Source organism: Branchiostoma lanceolatum, chromosome 8, assembly GCF_035083965.1.
Source record: "Branchiostoma lanceolatum isolate klBraLanc5 chromosome 8, klBraLanc5.hap2, whole genome shotgun sequence".
Taxonomy (NCBI): domain Eukaryota; kingdom Metazoa; phylum Chordata; class Leptocardii; order Amphioxiformes; family Branchiostomatidae; genus Branchiostoma; species Branchiostoma lanceolatum.
The window spans coordinates 3,624,545-3,644,494 of NC_089729.1; the positions used below are offsets into that span (position 1 = coordinate 3,624,545).

Genomic DNA, 19,950 nt, shown 5'->3' on the forward strand with positions numbered 1-19,950 from the left:
TCTGTCTGTTCATTCTACACTCTCTTCCAAATGTTGTGATAATGAGAATATCCAGAATATCCAGAATTTACATAAGTATCTTACTTAATGTACAAACACTTGGATTAAGTTTTAATATGAACAGTGATGTTGATAAAACAAAACTGTTAAATGGATGAAGTGAATCACTGTCTTTGGTATTGACACAGCAAGGGCGGTGTTCTTGGTTAATGCAGTTCTAATCTCTTGCAATTACCGTGTTACTATACAGATCTGTAGCTTTCAACAGGGAACATGTTATTGCTATGGCAACATACCATTTGGAGGAGACTTAGTGAGGATTAAACACAGTAAGTACACAGGAAGTCACTAAGCATAAAATGTATGTAAATCTGCTGTTCCTAGCTAACCTGAAGGGACAGGTTCTGTTTTGTCTCTATTTCAATCAGATAAACTGATATTGTCTGGGAATAAACAGGACCACAGTAAGCATACATAAAATCATCTGTAGCAGATATTGAGTAATTGTAGTCCACATCTATATTCAATATAAACCACATTTATGAAGTGATAAACCAAAGTGAGGGGGGTGTCCCTGTGGTGTAGTGGTCTGCGCCTTCTGCCTCTCACCACATCTGGTTAAAATTACTTGGACCAGAAGGACTGGGGTTCAAGCCCCAGGTAGGACACCTCTGGACAAGAGGTGCATTGAGTCATACCAAAGACTTTATAAAAATGGTACATACTTCAGAAACAGTATGGAAGTTAAACACACTTCACTGCCAGTGGACTAGCCCCCTGCTACAGTGATTGCACCACAGTGTGGCCCAGGGCTATGAAACGGAGATGGGCACCGCCCTATACATCAATAATGGTGTGGGAGGATTTTAACTTTAACTAAACCAAAGTGAGCAAACTGGTTTCTACAGCTGGGTGTAGAAGAGGGAGGGTACTTACTGAGGTAGCTGTTGGGCAGGAAGTCGGACTCTTCACTGGGCATGCCGCACTGGGCATTCCTGGCGATCACTCGGAAGGTGTAGGTAGCCCTCTTGTCTGGCAGGTCGTCAAACGAAATCACAGCAGACCTAGCCTCCGCACTTAGCTCAATTGGCAAGTGGGACCAGTATATGGAATCTGCAATAGAAGAACAAAATTGTACAATTGAATATTTGTTTTGTACGCAAAGCAGCTAGGTTTTATACAAGCTGAGGCTATTCTTCGAGATAGCTCACAAATAGATGGTCCAGAAAGTTGACAATGAACTAGTGATACACACTACAAGATCCTGTAAGTTCTATTCTGACCTCAGCACAGTGCCTACAATTAAAGCCAGTCAATTTCAATGCACAAAAAAGAACAAACATCAGCGACAAGTCTTAGTGTTGTCAACCAAGAAATCAGGTGTTGATTAGACAATGATTAGCGTGGAATAGACAGAGCTTATGCATGACATGTCATTTGATAGAACCGGGCCAGACACAACAGGAATGCAAATGCTGTATTGGCTTGAATAGTTGACCAACACAGTTGAAGAGATGCATGAGAACATCACTCTGCAGGGCACCTGTGTACACCCAAAATTGGAACTGTGCACCTAATTATTGACTGTGGGTGCACCAGTGCACCTAGATATTTTTGTAGGCTATAGGATACGGGTACTATTGTACACTAAGTATACAGAATATTCTACCAGAAAAAGTAATATAACCTTTTGTTGTACTTTATTTGATGTATCACTTGTTTGAAATTTTAAGGTTAGCTATAGAATTACAGATTGAAATTCTTAAGAGCGTTTAACATTGTAATTATGTTTTGTTGACATTCAACTTTATTCTATGTGGAGCACCCAAAATGCTTTCTGTGCAACTAATTTTTTGGGTTGGGTGCACCAGTGCACCTATTTCCAAAAATGAATTTCGAGCACTGCTCTGTAAACAGCCCAGTCACCTTCTGGTCTCTTCTCCACGACATACTGGGTGACGGCGGAGGATCCGATGGAGGACGGAGCAGACCACTGCAGGAACACCGAGTCCTTGTCTATCCTCATGGACGGCTTGGATGGAGCACCTGGGCCACCTGCACAGACAGTACACACATTATACATCAGCAGTACACATATTATACACCACATACACCAACAGTACACACATTATACATCAACATACACCAACAGTACACACATTATACAACAACAGTAAAGAAAGTAGAATTCAAAATGGGCGACAAATCCTTAGCACTGTAACAAAAGTTGGCTTGGAAAAAATGGAGAATGTTGCAAAGGAAAAAGAGTGCATGCACTGCTGACCATGAGAAAAATAGAAGAAGCACATTTAGAGTGTCCCATTCTCAATCTTTCAAATTGGATAGAGGCCTTGTGACTACTCCTATATACAGCTTTTCAGAACAAAAAAGATGCTAGAAAGCACATGCAAGCATCAAATGAGTTCCCAAATTATCTGTGAGAATTGCTCTTGTGTAATCCTATCAAATCATGGACCATCCAAAAATACTTCTCGCTAATAAGTGGTGTTGTTCTTACCAATGCCAGGTCCAGTGGTGTAGTTCCCTATGACTTCCTCTCCATACCCTATGGCTGTCCGTGCACGCACGCGGAACACGTATCTGACCTGCTCCCTCAGTTCCTTGACATGCAGGCTGCGCTGAGTCCCCACCACATCCACCATCACTGACGTACTGATGCCTGCAGAAACACAATACAGTGTGTATATTAGAAACTCCAATACCCATGAACTCAAGTATAAAAGTACAACAGACACTTCAGTGTATGATATTGTAACGTTCAAGGAAATAACTGTCAGCAAGTTTAAAACAAGAGTTTGCAGAACTGGTTAAAGCAGACTGCTTCTCTGTTCTTTTTACGAGTCACTGAAAAACCTCCTAAAAGACATGTTATTCGACTTCTAGGTGGCACATACATCTCTGATCATGAACACAGCACATACATGTATAACCTACTTGTGGCATCGTGTGGCGCAATCGGTAGAGTGTTTTGCCCAGAACCGAGAAGTCCCGGGTTCAAAACCCTGATATGCCCTGATGTTGTGCCCTTGGGAAAGGCACTTTACATGACTTTCCTCACTCCACCCAGGTGTGAATGGGTACCTGACTTCGGTTGGGGAAGGTCATATTGAGGTCACCTGCTGGCGCCGAATGGCAGTCACCCAGACCCTTGCGACAGTTCCACAAAGTGCAAGTTTGGAGCAAATATTTACCTGTTCTGTATTATATGATTGTAAACCCTGCAGCAATTCAACACTGGCTACCATTGCACGGGTGCCACCCAGACCCTTGGGACAGTTCCACAAAGTGCAAGTTTGGAGCAAATATGTATCTGTTCTGTATCATATGATTGTAAACCCTGCAGCAATTCAACACTGGCTGCCATTGCACGGGTGATTTCTGACCAATAAACCATTACTATTATTATTTATTATCATTACCTTCGACTGGTTGATCCGGTTCATAGGAGACTCTGTACCCTGTCAGTGGCCCATTGGGGTGCTGAGGTAATTCCCAATTCACCCTCAGCTCGTTCAGGGAACAGGCTATGGTGGAGAACGTTATAGGACCAGGACGACCAGGCTCTGTAGGAAAATAGAATACACACATGAGATGTCACCAGATTCCAGTGGTTCAAGAGACAGCAAAATCATCCAAAAGATCATCACCAAGCTTGTGGGATGTTATGCAATACAAGATTAGGCCACACCAATTTAATTTCTTGGTTAACGGAGTTTTAAAAAAATTTTAGCAAAAAAATTATCATGAATACAGAAGGCTGGGGTGAAAAATTGCACCTGACCCTGTTCACTCCCTGAAATTTTGTGCACCAAAGTACAAACTTTCCTCTGAGATTTTTTCTTCCTGTTGATTTTCCAATCTAGCATTTTTTTAAAAATTCCATCAACCAAGAAATTAAAATGGTGTGGCCTTAGGCTTGAAGCAATATATAAATTCTTCCAAAGGCACAGCCATAGTTGCAAGAGGAGGTCCTCACCTGCTTGGTCCGTGCGTGCCCGTACGGCCGGACTGCTGCGGTTGCTGTCCCCTGCTGCATTGAAACAGGACACTTGTATCCAGTAGGTCGTGTAACTGTGCAGCCCCAGCAGGCGGTGCTGTGTCACTGGCTGCAGTACTGCCGACATCCGCTCGGTGGCCTGCTTCTGTTCATGGATCCAGTAATGCACCTGCATAGCAAAGATCAAACCATATAAGTATGACGATTATTCCTATCGCACGGCTTTGTAGAAACTTGTATGATCGGTAGACAGGTAGAAATTTTGTCAGGAATATTGACATTGTCAGAGTGGATCTGTCTAAACTGATGCAGGTCTGAGAAGTGTGATCGAATCCCAGGCTTTGGGGGAGACATGAAGCTGTGTATGTTACCTTGTAACCCTGGATGTCTCCGTTGGTTGTGTTAGCATCTGGGGCTGTCCATGTCAAGGACATGGTGGTGGCCTGCACTTGCACAATCTGCACATTGGAAGGTGGGAGCCGAGGTACTGGGGAGAAATCACAATATATGTTTGTTTGTTTGTATTGCATACCCGGTAAACCGCATGAAGGCGTAACACACCAGGTTTGTACTAAAGAGTACAAGCTGCAAATTCGGACAGATTTATATGATCCACACACACCGGGAAGGACCTCTACTCTTTTCAATAAGTGTGTTGGGTTCTTTAAGGTGCTTGAGGTGTGGCTCTCCTCAAACACGGGACCTCCATTTAATGTCCTATCCGAGGGACGTCCCTAACCGAAGCTAGGTACTCATTTTCACTCAGTCCCATAAGGTTTACAACAACAAAATGAAGTATATTTGTCAGATATTACTGCACATTCTTCGTCAGAACCAATGCAACCTTGTTTCATTCATATACGAATGGTATTTCTCTATACAATCTATAAATCATTTCTCTGTGCCAGCCATGAAGAGGACAGCCAACTTCAATTTGAAAACATATTATTTTTCATGACCACACTGGCTACTCCTTACCTGCTGCACCAGTGGTAATCTCCACAGTACTGCTGGCCGGCCCCTGACCCATCACGTTGAAGGCGTTCACCTGGATTTCATACGTCTCAAACTTCTCCAAGGACTTCAGCTCGTACTGCCGGACATTCTGGTCGCGTAGCATGATGGGAATGAAGCTGCCGAGGGTCGGCAGCTTACGGTACTGGACACGGTATCCTGTTATCGCTCCATTGTGGGTGTTGGAAGGCGGTGCCTATGGGGAAAGGTGCAGGTTTAAGCAACACATTTGACAAATTGTTGGATAATTGTCAGCACTATTCTTCGACTTCGATAACCCACAAATAACCCCGCGAGGGGCAAAGTAGGGGGGGAGGAGGTCCCAGTCTAAGGCGGGCAGGCTTTCTCACCCATCTTGTGATCTACTTTCGGTTAAGTTGTGTCATATGTTATGCTAAATGGTAGTGGCACTGACATGACATTCGTACAGATAGACTCATTAGACACTGTTTGTTTTATGATGTACAGAGAACTTACCCGCCATATGACCTTGACTGATGTAGTTGTGTATGGGTAGTAGTCAGTAATGGTTGGTGGGCCGCTTGGAGCTGGAAAGACAAGGAAAGGTTTTATTTGAGGCCATTAGGCTAGCATTTCCCTTGCATGCACTAGCAGGTACAGACACCTTTGCATAGCGGCCACCTGCCCATAGTGGTCACTTTTTGTCAGTCTGTTGGACTTTTTCCAGTTGACATAAGCATTAAGAATTTATCTATAGCAGTCATCTTGAGCCAATGGTCGTCTTGTGGAAGTGGGCGTTAGACCAAGTTTGACTGTATGTAAATAAATGTACTGAAAACACGTGCCACTTATTGCTTGTGGTCAATTAATCGGCCGTTTCTCTAGAGCGGCCACCTGTCCATAGTGGTCGGTTTTGGCCAGTCCCTTGAGTGACTGCTATAGGCAGGTTTGACTGTACATGTATAGTGCTGAAGACATCAGACTTTGCTGTTTAATCTTCAACATACTGCAGTTGGGAATGTGTAACAAACAACACTCAAATCTACTGTGCACTTACAGCAATGCTTCACAATCGAACAGCCTGATCAGCTCACCTGCTTGTAAAGTGGTGAAGGTGTTGGATTCCAAGCTCCAGTCACTTTCCCCGATATCATTGCCTGCCCTGATGCGCACCTTGTAGGTGGTGTACGGCTGCAGACTAGATGGAAGCAGAACAGACTGATTACCATTCAGTGCAAGAAATGTATGTTACTCATCCCCTAGCCTGAACTCAATCAAGCTCCTGTAACGGCTTGCCGCCCTGTAACTGCATAGCCGCGGGGAGGGAACAGCCAGGACAGCTGGAGTTTGCGTTATACAGACTACTCATCCCCTACGGATATATAATAGTTGGAATGGTCCTACAACTATCTACAGATATTAGTATTACATGTTTTTAACAGGTGAAAACTGCACATGCCTGAAATGCCTTTATTCAGTTTTTGTAGACTTTTTGAAAATTTTCCTTTTTATTCTTTTTCGCTTTGTCGCTGTCTGAAAAAAATCTGAAAACCAAGAAATCAAATTGGTGTGGCCTTCTAATACATGCAAGTCCTTCATATACTTACTCCGTTAGGACATATACTGAGAGTGAGGGATCAACTCGTTCCGGTCGGTTGACCCAAGGTCCCCGGGAGCCTTTGTACGTCTGTACGATGTAATAACGCAGCGGAGAGTTTCCATCGCTGCCCGGCAGCCACGTCATCGTGGCCCGGCGGGACTGAACCTCGTCCTGGGGGACTGCAGGACGTCCAGGTATGGATGGGCGATCTGTCGAGGTAACGTAAGAAATAAGGCGTCTGTGTGGTATAGTGGCAGAGCATCCGGCTATGAACCAATGAGACCCGGGTTCAATCCCCAGGGGTATACCCAGACATGTCCAGGGCTCCCCCATCCATGTGCAAGCACGTCCAACCCCCATATGATGGGGAATAAAAGATGTAAAATTGGAGAGAGAAAGAGAGAAGGGGATGTCAACAGCTCATGCAGTTTGACATTCTGTACAACTATTCTAGAAGTTTGTTCAAGTAAAACACTGCTCTGAGAGATAGAAAAAAATTGTTGTAACTGAAGGCAAATTTCCAAATCATTTTTTATATCCCGAACTTCAGGACTTGTAACCACTGGTATGTTAGCTTTGGAATCCATTGCAGCTCTTGAGTGAAAACTGGGCTTTACCAGAAAGTTAAGTCTATATATTACGTAATACTCCAAGCAAACTGGTACCTCATACAAGCTAATTTCAAGCCAAGGAGAAAGCAGCAAGAACAGCAGGACTTACTTCTCCTGTTGGTAGTGTAGACCTGGACTTCCTCGGGGTCTCCCCAGCCGTGGCGGGTTTTGCCAGTAATGCGGAAGTTGTAGGTGCTGTCTCTAGCCAGGTTGGTGACAGTCAGGCTGCGGTTGTTAGCACCGACTGTTTGTTCCTGAAAGTTTGCCTGCCGTTTCCTTCGGTTTCGGGATGAGTCAGCAAGTCCATACTCCACCCGGTATTCTGGGTAGAAAGACACAACTGTTAGTGTAATCTTCAATTTCGGCATGTCACAAATGAGCCTATGTACCAAATTTACATTGTAATTTTTAATTCCTGCTAAATCCTGCTAAAATTGCAAGATTAAGGCACTACTTCCCATTCCTCAGGCCACACCAATTTGATTTCTTGGTTAACAGATTTTTTGAAAAACTGTCAAATTCCAAAATCAACATTAAAACAGAATCTCAGAGGAAAGTTTGTACTTTGGTGCACACAATTTCAGGGTGTGAACAGGGTCAGGTGCAAGTTTTTACCCCAGCCTTCTGTTTTCATGATTTGTTTTTTGTTAAAACTAACCAAAAAAAATTAACCAAGAAATTAGATTGTTGTGGCCTCACTGCTGATATGGTGATATTTAGGCTTGATCCATAACATGATAATCAATAATCTAACTTCAGTGGAAGAGTTGCTAATACCTTCAATGACACCGTTTGGTTCCTGCGGTGCGTCCCACCTCACAGTAACAGATGCTGTGTTGCCAGCCGTGAAAGTCACCGATGGGAACATGACGTTTCCAGGTGCACCAGGAACTAACAAGGACACGGCAAAGAAATCAAGTTAATCAACATTACCAGCTCCTAGAAGTGACATAGTCAACACAGATAATTTTCAACCTGATAATAAAGATGTGCACATGGCTAACATAATTTGTAACATATAGAGTAAGTCACTTGATGATCTGTTAAAAAAAAAGCAAAACAGCTGAAACTAATTATCTACATACCAGCTCAGAAAAAAACAAGAATTGACTTTAAGTACCAGAGTTATCAAGCAAAAATTTGCTTTCCCCCAGAACTATCGTAGAGTGGAAGTCATTATCCCAAGTACAGTAGGGGCATCTTAACTAGACAGCTTTAAACAATGCTTGCAGCTAGATGTGCAAATGTTAGGTGTGACAAGGTGTTCAGTGTAATATAGCCACTGCTGCCGTGTCGAGTGCCATCAAAGCTGGTGTATTACCCGGCATGGCAGTTATACCGGTTATACAGATACAGGACTCACCATCATCCAAGGTCTTGATAGTCTGCGGATCTGTAGGCACGCCGTCGCCCACCCGCGTGAAAGCCAACACCTGGATGTCGTACTCCACAAACTTGCGCAGGCCGGTGACCAGGGTGCCGTTAGTGTTGTTGCCGTTCACCTGTTTGAACTGGACTTCTGCATTCCCCTGCACATCTTCAGATTCTGTGTACATCACCTGTTAAGGAAGAGGACCACATTTGTATTAAATCACTTTATTTCCTTTGTAAAGACACACTATATAACAGAACAAATAATAGCAGAAAGAAGAAACAAAATTGAGACCCATTACCTAAAATGGAACTCACTTGCATTGGCATTAGGTTGATTATCGTGTTCTCATTCTTTACTTATATTAAGTTATTTGATTGCTGTTAAAAAAAGTGTTATCATTGATTTCTCTCCTGTGTTAGTGTTGTGTTAGTTGGCTGGTATTATTTTGATTCTTGATTCTTGTCTTGTTTATTGTGTCATACTTTTGCTTTAGATCCATGGTATATGTGTTGCCTTATTGTATTTTGCAAAATGAATAAGAATTAAAAAACTTGTTTTAAATGAAGAGGACCAAATTTTTCAGGTTTTAGTAATAACTTTCTTCAATTCCTTAATGAACAAAGAAACTTCAACATTCTATAAATAACAATTATACTAAATTTGTTCAGCAGTTAAATTTGTGTACACGTATTGTATGTAGAAGTTTAAGTCTCATTGAAATAATCACAGAAAAATACAGAAAAATAACTTTTTTACCATTAATTTTCATTAGGAAATCACAACTCTGTTCAACAACAAACAACACTATCATCATACACTTCAGGCATAAACCTGTCAGGGGAGAGGAGGAATTTCTTCTGGTTTAAGCAATAATTCCACCTTATGCAAATTCCAAAATGCAACCTTCTAAGTTAAGTATAACAACCTTGAATCTGTTCAGCAGATTCACTTTTGTACATGTTTATGTATATGCAAGTAAAAGTTTCATCAAAATGATCAAATCGAATTACATTTCTATGGAACTGAAAAACAACTTTTTATACTATCTTTCTTCTAAAGGAAATCACAACACTATCATCATAAACCTGCGTCATGAACATCAGTGTAAGCCTTTTGTTACATGTATTGTATGTGGAAGTTTAAGTCTCATTGAAATAATCACATAAAAATACAGAAAAATAACTTTTTTACCATTAATTTTCACTAGGAAATCACAACTTTGTTTTGCCAAGAGCAATGGAGGATAGAGAGGACTGGAGGAGGAGGGTTATGGCCATCCGTGACATTCTCACGCCAAGATGATGATGATGATGTTCAACAACAAAACAACACTATCATCATACACTTCAGGCATAAACACCAGTGTAAATCTGGTTACCTTGTACCCCAGGATGAGCCCGTTCTCATCACTCTCTGGAACTCTGCCCCAGGTGATGTTGATGCTGCTGGGACTGGCAGCATAGGCTGATACAGGGTCAGGACCTGCCGAGGGCACTGTGGGGGGGAAACAGAACATCACATCAATAGGATAGGACGTAAAATGGAGGTCCCGTGTTTGAGGAGAGTCACACCTTGAGCACGTAAAAGAACCCACCACATCTTTCAAAAAAGAGTAGGGGCATGTCCCGGTGTGAGTGGATCAAAACATTCCGGCTTAAATGGGGTAGGGAATTTCCCGAGCAGTCTTCGTAACCCCTGCTTCTCCTAATGGGTCAGTGAAGTCATGCTTGTCTCGAACATTAATGTTACTGGCCTAGGGTGAAGAGATGCTGCTACAGTAAGAATTAGTTCAGTGCTTAGATGAGTGGCCCCCTACGGCCTTGCACTGAGCGAGTTTGTTAAAAAAAAATATAAAAAATAGGCAGTATTAGTGGGCAACCTCACGCCAACCGTACACACTCACGCTGTATCTTCAGAAGACGCTGTAGCCACTGTTTAAGACTTTATTCAAACCCACATCCAGACTAGTTTTACCTTGGTGTGGCTTTCTCAATGGTTTAAGGCTCGGATGAGCCAAGTACAGTGTGTCCTGTCTTATAAGGATCAAGTGCAAAGTGCCCTGGTGGCTTAACCAATCACAGTACAGCAAATAACATGGCAGTGCAGTTTGAACAGAACATTCAATCAATGTTACCAGAACCACAGCTACATTGTACCAGGATTTTCACCAACTCCTCCATGCAGATCCTTGGTCAGTTTATATGTGTCTTCTCTACAGGCCTTATCCATATTATGAGTCAAATCAACAAATAATAAATGAATCCTTGGTCAGTTTATATGTGTCTTCTCTACAGGCCTTAGGCCACACCAATTTAATTTCTTGGTTAACAGATTTTTATTTTCCAGGGCCAGCCTTCTGTTTTCATGATTTTTTTTCCTAAATTTTTTTTTTTTGAAAAGAAAAATCCGTTAACCAAGATTTAACTTGGTGTGGCCTTATCCATATAATAAGTCAAATCAACAAATAGTAAAAACCAACCTGACTCTCTTGTCCGCTCGACGACAGGCTCAGTCCATGGGCCGCTGCCTACATCATTATAGGCCTGCACCTGCACCTCATAGGCCGTCCACTCCTCCAGACCCTCCAGGATAAAGTCAAACGCCCAGGGGTCTGTGGCGTGAGCTTGCTGGATCCGGGTTTCATTCAACTTGTTGTACTGGACAAGGTACCCCTGCATGGCACCGAACCACTCGTCCTGGGATAAGGGCTGTGGGAGGGAAATTAAATCTTATGGTTCAGATTCAAGCAACGAATCCAGCTGATCCTAATGTTGAGCAAGGCACAAAGTGATTGCACATGCAAACATTTTGACATTAGATAGTAAAATGAATTCTCTATCACAGTGACAGGAAACACATAGTCTTAGCTGTAAGTATATGTGCAGCGTAACATTTCATGTGTTAAAATCTGTACAAACTGCAAAGCCCTGTTTGAATGGGTAAATCAGACTAGCTATTATATAGTATGAAGAGACTACTTACCACCCAACGGACTCGAAGAGAGGTCTCACTGGCAGGGGTGAGAGTCACGTTCCTGGGCTTGCCAGTTGGGGCTGAGTTTGAAAAAATGAGACAAAAAATTAGCACCACAAGACAAACTACCTCTCCTTTTTTAAAAACATTTCATGGGCTTACTTACAAACCTTGTACTCAGAAGCAGCGATGTCATCCTCTGTCAAACTAGCTCACTGTGAGTATGACATACTTTCCAGAAACTATACTTGTAGTCAGCAAACCTAGATGTCTGTTGAAACTTTACACTTGTACACATCTTAGTCGGTTAGCATTTATGTCCAGAACAGATAAGGCCACACCAATTTAATTTCTTCGTTAACAGATTTTTTTTTTAAATTTTAGCACAAAAAAATCATGAAAACAGAAGGCTGGGGTGAAAACTTGCACCTGACCCTGTTCACTCCCTGAAACTATGTGCACCAAAGTACAAACTCTGAGATTCTGTTTTTCTGTTGATTTTCCAATCTGGCATTTTTTTAAAATTCCATTAACCAAGAAATTAAGATGGTGTGGCCTAAAGAGTCATTAACAACTCTGAAGCAAATAATCTACACTATCTTAAACTCAAAGAGTCACCAGTATGACCGATCATGATGCTTCTCATGTAGGATGCGACACTTACGTGCGGAAATGGTTCGTATCCTCCTGGTTTCAGGTGTGTACACGCTATCTCCCACCACGTTGGAGGCCTTCATCCGGAACACATAGTGTGTGTACGGCTTCAGGTTGGGAACTGTCAGGGAAAGTGCGTTCTCATCGTTGGAGATGTACACGACCCTCCACTCCGGGTCTTCCCCGACCTGTGCTTCCACCGTCCACTCGATGATGGAGGTCTTCCCGCTGTCCCCAGGGGTGAACTGGATGTAGACGGAGTCTGTCGACACTCTGGAGATGGCTACATTTTGCGGGGGCTCCGGTCGTTCTGTGGGCACAGAAACGTACTTTAATAATAAACAAGGACACATTTTTGAAAAGCATAATATGTTGAAACAACTCATTGGCAATGTGACCTAAGATAATGTCAGTAATATTTAGAGAGACTTCAGTGATTATTTGCCTACATAAGCTCCATTCCTGTGCTTTATCTTTTATTTCCCAGTACACTGGGTTCAAGCCCGGGGTTAGGACACTTCTGGACAAGAGGCGCATTGAGTCATACCAAAGACTTTATAAAAATGGTATATACATGTACTTCTGAAACAGTATGGAAGTTAAACACACTACACTGCCAGTGGACTAGCCCCCTGCTGCAGTGATTGCACCACAGTGTGGCCCAGGGCTATGAAACGGACATCAATTATGGTGTGGGAGGATTTTAACTTTTAATTTAACACTGACCTGGAACTTCTCCCGAGGTGATCGTGGAGACGACAGCGGGTCCCAGCCCCACTCTTGTCCTCGCACGAACGTCGATCTCGTACTTGGTGAGCCGAGTGAGCCCCGTCACGCGGTACTGCAGGGTGTCGTTCTCTACAGGGTACACCTGGCGGGTTCTGGTCAGGTTAAACTCCTGCACACCAACCTCGTATCCTGGAGTCACAGAGAAGGGCAAATGGTACTGTAAATGCAGAAATGTTCGCGGTGGTTTTATGTTCACGGGTTTCGTGGCGACCGTTTCACCGCGAACATATTTTTCTGATACTGTAGCAGTATGTGACTCTAGTGCTGCCGCAAACTTAAAACCACCGCAAACACTCAATTTTCGCCCTAGCTCCAAATGAAGACCACGAGAACTTAAATGCATTTACAGTACCTTTTACCTTACAGGTATTTAAGACATCAGCAGCTACTATAACACATTACTGGCAATGTCCTTGCCACAATGACTCCCCTACCGTCCAAGCTCGTTCTCATTTAAATGTACACACTTTGTAATCTCCGTTACCGATTGAAATAAGACGTTCCTGGCATTAGGATATGCCACATATAAGGTGTCAAACTGTAGTTTTTATGAAGACTTAAAACTTTTCTAGCTTTTAAAACAGCAGTTTGGTACCTTATATGTGGCATTTCTTAATGTCAGGAACGTCTTACTTCTAACGGTAACGGAGATTATAAAATGTGTACATTTAAATGAGAACGAGCGCACTACGCCACAAGTAGTATCACTGGATAAGCTCCCACTAAAATCCAACAAGTTGTTAGTATTTGAGCTACTCTGTTCAGGGCTCGAAATACTGGGTGCATGTGCACCTGTGCGCACCCAAAATTGGAGCTGTGCACCTAATGTTTTAATGTGGGTGCACCAGTGCACCTAGATATTTTTGTTGGCTATAGGGTAAAGGTACAATTGTGCACTAGTATTCAGAATATTCTTGAAATGTAAGTATCAGAAAAAACAATACAACCTTTTGTTGTACTTTATTTGATGTATTACTTGTTTTACATTAGCTGTAGAATGACAGATTGAAGCTGTTAAGAGAGGCATTAGCGAAAAACTTTGTTATCATGTTTTGCTGACATTATGTGGTGCACCCAAAATTCTTTCTGTGCACCTAATTTTTGGGGTTAGATGCACCAGTGCACCTATTCCCAAAAAGGAATTTCGAGCCCTGCTGTTTGTTGACTGCCTTACCCAGCAGAACTCCGTTCACGTCTCTCGGCTGCCTCCAGCTCACCAGGAACGACTCGTCGATCACCTCTGTGAAGCGCAGGCGGTCCACAGGCCCGGGGTCTGGGGAGGGAAAAGAGAAGGGTCAATATGTGTCCCTCGGATAGGACATTAAATGGAGGACCCGTGTTTGAGGAGACCCACACCTTGAGCACGTTAAAGAACCCACCGCACTTATCGAAAAGAGTAGGGGTCCTTCCCGGTGTGAGTGGTTCAAAACCAACAGTTCTATGGCCGCACATGGGGCAATAGTCGTATTGCAGTCACCTGCGCGCCGAATGGCAGTCGCTACAGACCTTTGCGATCTAGCCCCGCCAAATGTGCGCTCCTCCCAATTCAGCCGTTTAGAGAGAGAGTATTTGGCCTAACCAATAATAATAATAATAATTGGTGAAAACCATCTACTTGCACATCTAAAGTACTTAATCATAAAATTTGTGTGCATAAACTACTCTCCAGTTGTTCCCATTTAAATATCCAATAATGAAGGCTAAGACAACTACAATGCACCTGAATTTTCACTCAACAATACAGAAAATCCCCTTATTCCAACTAAATCCAAGTCAACATTTTTTCTCCTACCTTAGGCTCACTACATAACATAAGGACACAACACAACTGTCTAATACTTACAATCTTCCAATGTGCGGACCACTAGTAGGTTGCTGAGTGGGCCGTCCCCCACACTTGTGTAACACAGCACACCGATGCGGTACCGGGTGAACTTGCGCATGTTGACCATGTGCTCTGTCTGCTGATTAGGTCCAGGCAACACCAGCTGGGTGATGTTAGCTGGGTGTCGCAGGGGGTCCCTGTCAAACCCCCAGGCTTTCATCTACAGAAAAGCAAAATTTAAAAAAAATGAAAATAAATTTCACAGCTCTTGGTGGATGTCAATGTGCAGATCTTGGCACATTGGCGCACCAAATCCGTAGTGTGTATTTGGCACACATTTTGACAGATTAGCCGAAGTGGCTTGGTGGGCGTCACTCCACCGTCAGGGAAGGTCGTCTAAAGTGCCTTTCCCAAGGGCACACGTCGGGGCACGGTAACGAAATTTCGGACATATTGGTTCTGAGTCCAACGCTCTAACCGTTGCGCCACGCCGACGCCACGTCATCTACAGAACACAGGAATAATGTTTACTATGGCAGGATTCACACTGAACCAAGTGATGCAACTAGCCTTATATTTCCCCGTGGAGTTTGTCAATAGCAATATATATCTTTTGTCCGTCCCCTATATTTGGTTGCAATTAACCTTTCAGAAAGGATATAGATGTCTAATTGAGTCCGCCTATATGCTGATACTTATTGACTTTTCAAGTTGCAATGGGAGAATGGCATTTGTCACAAGTAAAATAAATGGTCCTTATGTACTGAAACATATTTAGCACTTTCCACATGCCCACCTTGTACCCTTGGTTGATGCCATTGATGTAGGCGGTGTTGCAGCCCGTCCACCTCAGCTCCAGCACAGAGGAGTTCACAGATGAAACCTCCTGAAGATCAGGTGCTCGGGTGGGAACTATCAGATACACAACCAATGTTACACACTTTATATACAAGCAATGTATAAGTATACGGCACGTGAAATTACGATACTGTAAATGACTTTAATATAGCGGCAGGAAAATATAGTGGTTGGGGGAAAATGGAGTAGGTCACGGCACTTAATTTTAACGTTGGGAACAAACATCATTGTCTCAAATATTAGGGATCAAATGTTAGCAATGATGAAATTTTAGATGTTGAGTAGAGACCGTTAAATCAGCTAAAATTAAGTTACAGTTAACAAATCAAGAATTACAGCATGTTGCTCTATCCCATATGATTGTGTGTAATCAAACTCATTTGTATGCACCTATTCGTCTGTATGTATGTATAGATATAGCAGACCTTACGAAAGTCGCTGTGCTTTTGTTATGTCAATAAAGATCTTCATACAAGGAATACACAAAATTAATGAGAACCATGATTTTCATAATTGTCTAATTTTGGAAAAAAAAGCAGCTTTATGGCTTCCATGGAGTTTCAAGTCAAGTTTGTTAAAACCTGACAGCTCAACCTGATGTCTAAACGTTACATGTTTTAGCTGCACACCAAAATTACCACTTTCATTTGTACGACAGAATGTATTGCAGCTTTATCTTACCCCCTTCTGCTGTCCTCTGAGTGATTGGGTTGCTGTAAACTCCAACACCCTCTATGTTGTACGCAGCGATGCGAATCTCGTATTCAGTGAAGACGATCAGACCATCTAGCACGTAGCTTGTCGCTGACGGATCGCTGATGTTCCTCTCGTCAGCGAAGGATCCCAGCCCGATGATGTTGTAGCTAATGATGTAACCATACAAGTCTCCATTCTGGTTCTCTTCTGGTGGAGTCTGCAATTACATACGAAAAATGCATCAGTACAAGTGCATACTATTTCAGCCATACCACTACCAGGTACAAATGTAAAACAGGCTTGTTGCCTGAGTGTATTTCTCCCTGTACAAATAAATAAATGAAACATGATGTATCCTTTCTCTTTATCAAGATAAAAAACATATGTACATGTAACTAGAGATGTAACATTTGCCAGCAAATACATTATGGTTACCTTCACATGTTGTGTAAGCCTTAAAAACTACTGCTCTGTTCATTCTTTAACTCAAACACATTGCATATATGGTGAGCAGCCCCCTCTAAAGCTTGTTGCTACATTATGTAATCAAACACCACAATGTTTACCATGGTTAGAGCCGTCTGGTTCAGGTCGTTGACCCTATCTGTGGGGAGAAGAAGACTAAGATGCGTGTTGCTACATTATGTAATGGAACACCACGATGTTTACCAGTAACCATGGTGACAGCCGTCTGGTTCAGGTCGTTGACCCTATTTGTGCGGAGAAGACGAAGAGGAAGAGGAAGAGGAAACGAGCAAAAACAATATGGTTACCCTTCTGTGAAGGTAACCATAAAAATGACTTGTTCTTCCCATTGGGACTATAATCTTGTTGGTGTTAAAGGGCAACAATGTGTAACACACAGCTAACTGACTCACCCTCCACTCCAGCATGATGGACTCGGTGTCACGGGCACTTGCCAACACCCCCTGGGGAGGAGCATCGGGTACTGCAGGAGAGGGACACAGAACTTGTTAGGACTAGAACGTTTGACTCCATGTGCACAACATGTCGCTTTTGAAAGAGCTTCATTATGGGAGATATATATATCGACAATACAGAAGCAGTAAGACAGGTTTTAGAATGGTGAAATCCTAAGAAAAATTCAGCACAACCATTTTTAGACATATCACATATAACAAAGATACAATGCAGTATACGTTGATAAGGTTAGACATCCAGGTAATAAGATACGCCAAAAATAGTTACTCAAGCAACTGGATAAGATTTTGAAACAGTCAGACGTTTCAGATAGCATCCGCTATCTTTCGTCAGTGACTATAGAACTAGGTTTTATACAATTTTTAGACATATCACATATAACAAAGATACAATGCAGTATACCTTCATTGGGCAGCCTGACCCTCGGTGTGGGGTCACTAAAGGGTCCACTGCCGATGATGCTGACAGCCTTGATGCGGAACTGGTACCCCATGGAGGGACGCAGGTTCCTCAGCACCAGGCGGGTGGAGGCAGGGTCCACGCTGGACTGCATCACCGCCCAGTCCTCATCTGATGGGACAGAAGGAGGTCATACTGAGAACACGGCCATACCTGAAGTACTAGGCACTGCATGCAAAATCTCAACATGCACGTCACGCATGTCACACAGCTACTGTTATTCATCATGCCACAGGTAAAACAAGTTTCTCTCATCAACCTCTTATTGAAAGTTAGAATATAAGATGCTATTCTGACCACGGCACACGGGCAAGTTGACTAAGCTCACACAAATGAATCATGGTCTGTCACAGCGCGTGTCAAAAACAAGCAAAATAAAATTGTGAAAGCAAAAAAAAAAAAAATCACAAGACATGAAATTTTTGAGGGTGATAGAAGTATAAAGTACAAAAGGTTAGTTTGGTCACTTGACCTGCTGAGGATGGAAAGAAGGGGCAGGGGAGGACGACAGGACTCTTACCTTCACTGGAGAGGGATGAGGAAGGAGAGAATACAGTGCTCCTTTCTGAAGGATACAGAATAAACCGAGAGATGAACTTTCAAAGGAAACAGAATAGAAATATAATACATTCTACCTAAAAACTCCTCAATGAAGAAATCTACTGACTTGACCTGTGATATCACATGCAAGCCGTACATCACGGCAGCACTTGCTTGTATGCATTTCAATGCTTTCTTGCACATGGTATAATCATGACAACATACCAGCATACAAAACATTCTCTGCATTTGACTACACATCAACTGAAACAAACCACTGGAACTTGAACTGCCAAGCAGACATGCTGGAAACTTACTGTCTTCCTTGACCTCCAGGACGAACCTCTCGATGGGACTGTTGCCATCAAAGGGGATGTCCCAGTTCAGCACGATGGCTCTGTTCTCCACAGTACTCAGTACAGCAGTTACACCTGTGGGCTTGTGGGGGAGCTCTGTAAAGGGCGGAGATAGAAAGGGTAACTTGAAACAGAAAGTTGAACAAGAGACCAAAAGTCAGAAATCGTTTGGTAGAAAATGAAAGCTTGTGGAGACTTATGACCAAGGTTTACTCAAGAGACGATGATCTATACAACCATTCCTAGCATACACTTTGCTCTTACCCTGTAATCATGATACCATAGAATTTTACCTGTTTTGATGTTATAAAAACAGACTTTATTTATTTATTAATCTTTAGGGTAGTCCCTTCAGTTAACAAGTAACTGATTTCCAAGGGAGCCCTACGTTACATGACAAATCATAACAAAATCAAGATACAAAAGGAATAACTTAACTTAAACTTCATTAGTGATCAATTACACAATCATATAACATAAGACAAGAATGATCAAACATAGGAGTAATAAATCAAACAACTCAAATAATTCAAAACAATTAAACAAATAATTCAAGACTGAAATCTTGAAAGCACTCACCTTTCACCAGCAGGTATGCACTAGCCGTATCATTCCCCCCAGCCGAGGTGACGTTACATGCGTATATCCCCACGTCAGCCACAAACACAGATCTGATCTGCAGAGAGCCCTGAGCAGTGATGGTGTAGCGACTGTCGGGTCGGATGGGCTCCCCATCCTTCCACCAGGACAGGTGTATCGAGATGCTGGTGTCATGTGACACCCCGCACTCCAGCACGGCCGTCGTACCCTTAATGACCTCTGTAGGGTCACGAGGGGGTGTCGTGATCTCCGTTTGGACTACAAAATACAAAAAATCATGTCTTGATAAATGCATCACACCATCGAACAGACATGAACCATATACCAGCTCTCACTCTTATGTATTTTGTACCATGTATGTAAAACAATAACTATGTAGACTTACTAGGACTAAATGATATACACTGTCTCTTTGTTATATATATTTTGTCTTCCCGTAATGAAAAGTGGCCTGCAGGCTGATTTGAGCTTCTTATTGATAAATAAAAGTTCTAAGCAAATCATGCCACAAAAAACTCTTGTCTAAAGTTCAAGTTATATCATTATGATGAGGTAGGAGTCAGCATTCAAACAACTAAAGCATAAATTCTCTGGTCAGTTTTCAAGGGCAACAAAATCCTAACGTTACAGATAGAAAGGCATTGTGTGGCGCAATCGGTATCTAGTTTTTGGCCCAGAA

The 19,950-nt window shown here is 42.6% G+C and overlaps 1 protein-coding gene across 3 annotated transcripts in view; it reads right to left on the minus strand.

Annotated features, from left to right (window-relative positions):
* The window catches only part of LOC136440756 (protein sidekick-2-like), a 42,938-nt gene that overhangs the window by 4,559 nt on the left and 18,429 nt on the right, over window positions 1-19,950 (minus strand). For 2 of the 3 annotated variants that reach the window (XM_066436861.1, XM_066436860.1), the window contains exons 10-36: window positions 19,251-19,529; window positions 18,633-18,767; window positions 18,296-18,340; window positions 17,719-17,886; window positions 17,253-17,323; window positions 16,360-16,591; window positions 15,617-15,732; window positions 14,839-15,040; window positions 14,170-14,268; window positions 12,933-13,124; window positions 12,217-12,516; window positions 11,562-11,632; window positions 11,059-11,287; window positions 9,958-10,073; window positions 8,568-8,763; window positions 7,982-8,095; window positions 7,314-7,526; window positions 6,601-6,802; window positions 6,088-6,191; window positions 5,510-5,580; window positions 4,997-5,228; window positions 4,390-4,505; window positions 3,998-4,187; window positions 3,441-3,584; window positions 2,519-2,680; window positions 1,927-2,055; window positions 937-1,113 (exon numbers count right to left, since the gene is read on the minus strand). In XM_066436861.1, the coding sequence (XP_066292958.1) occupies window positions 937-1,113; window positions 1,927-2,055; window positions 2,519-2,680; window positions 3,441-3,584; window positions 3,998-4,187; window positions 4,390-4,505; window positions 4,997-5,228; window positions 5,510-5,580; window positions 6,088-6,191; window positions 6,601-6,802; window positions 7,314-7,526; window positions 7,982-8,095; window positions 8,568-8,763; window positions 9,958-10,073; window positions 11,059-11,287; window positions 11,562-11,632; window positions 12,217-12,516; window positions 12,933-13,124; window positions 14,170-14,268; window positions 14,839-15,040; window positions 15,617-15,732; window positions 16,360-16,591; window positions 17,253-17,323; window positions 17,719-17,886; window positions 18,296-18,340; window positions 18,633-18,767; window positions 19,251-19,529 (4,305 nt within the window). The remainder of the gene's footprint in view (window positions 1-936; window positions 1,114-1,926; window positions 2,056-2,518; window positions 2,681-3,440; window positions 3,585-3,997; window positions 4,188-4,389; window positions 4,506-4,996; window positions 5,229-5,509; window positions 5,581-6,087; window positions 6,192-6,600; window positions 6,803-7,313; window positions 7,527-7,981; window positions 8,096-8,567; window positions 8,764-9,957; window positions 10,074-11,058; window positions 11,288-11,561; window positions 11,633-12,216; window positions 12,517-12,932; window positions 13,125-14,169; window positions 14,269-14,838; window positions 15,041-15,616; window positions 15,733-16,359; window positions 16,592-17,252; window positions 17,324-17,718; window positions 17,887-18,295; window positions 18,341-18,632; window positions 18,768-19,250; window positions 19,530-19,950) is intronic. The other variant, XM_066436862.1, reaches the window with a different exon arrangement.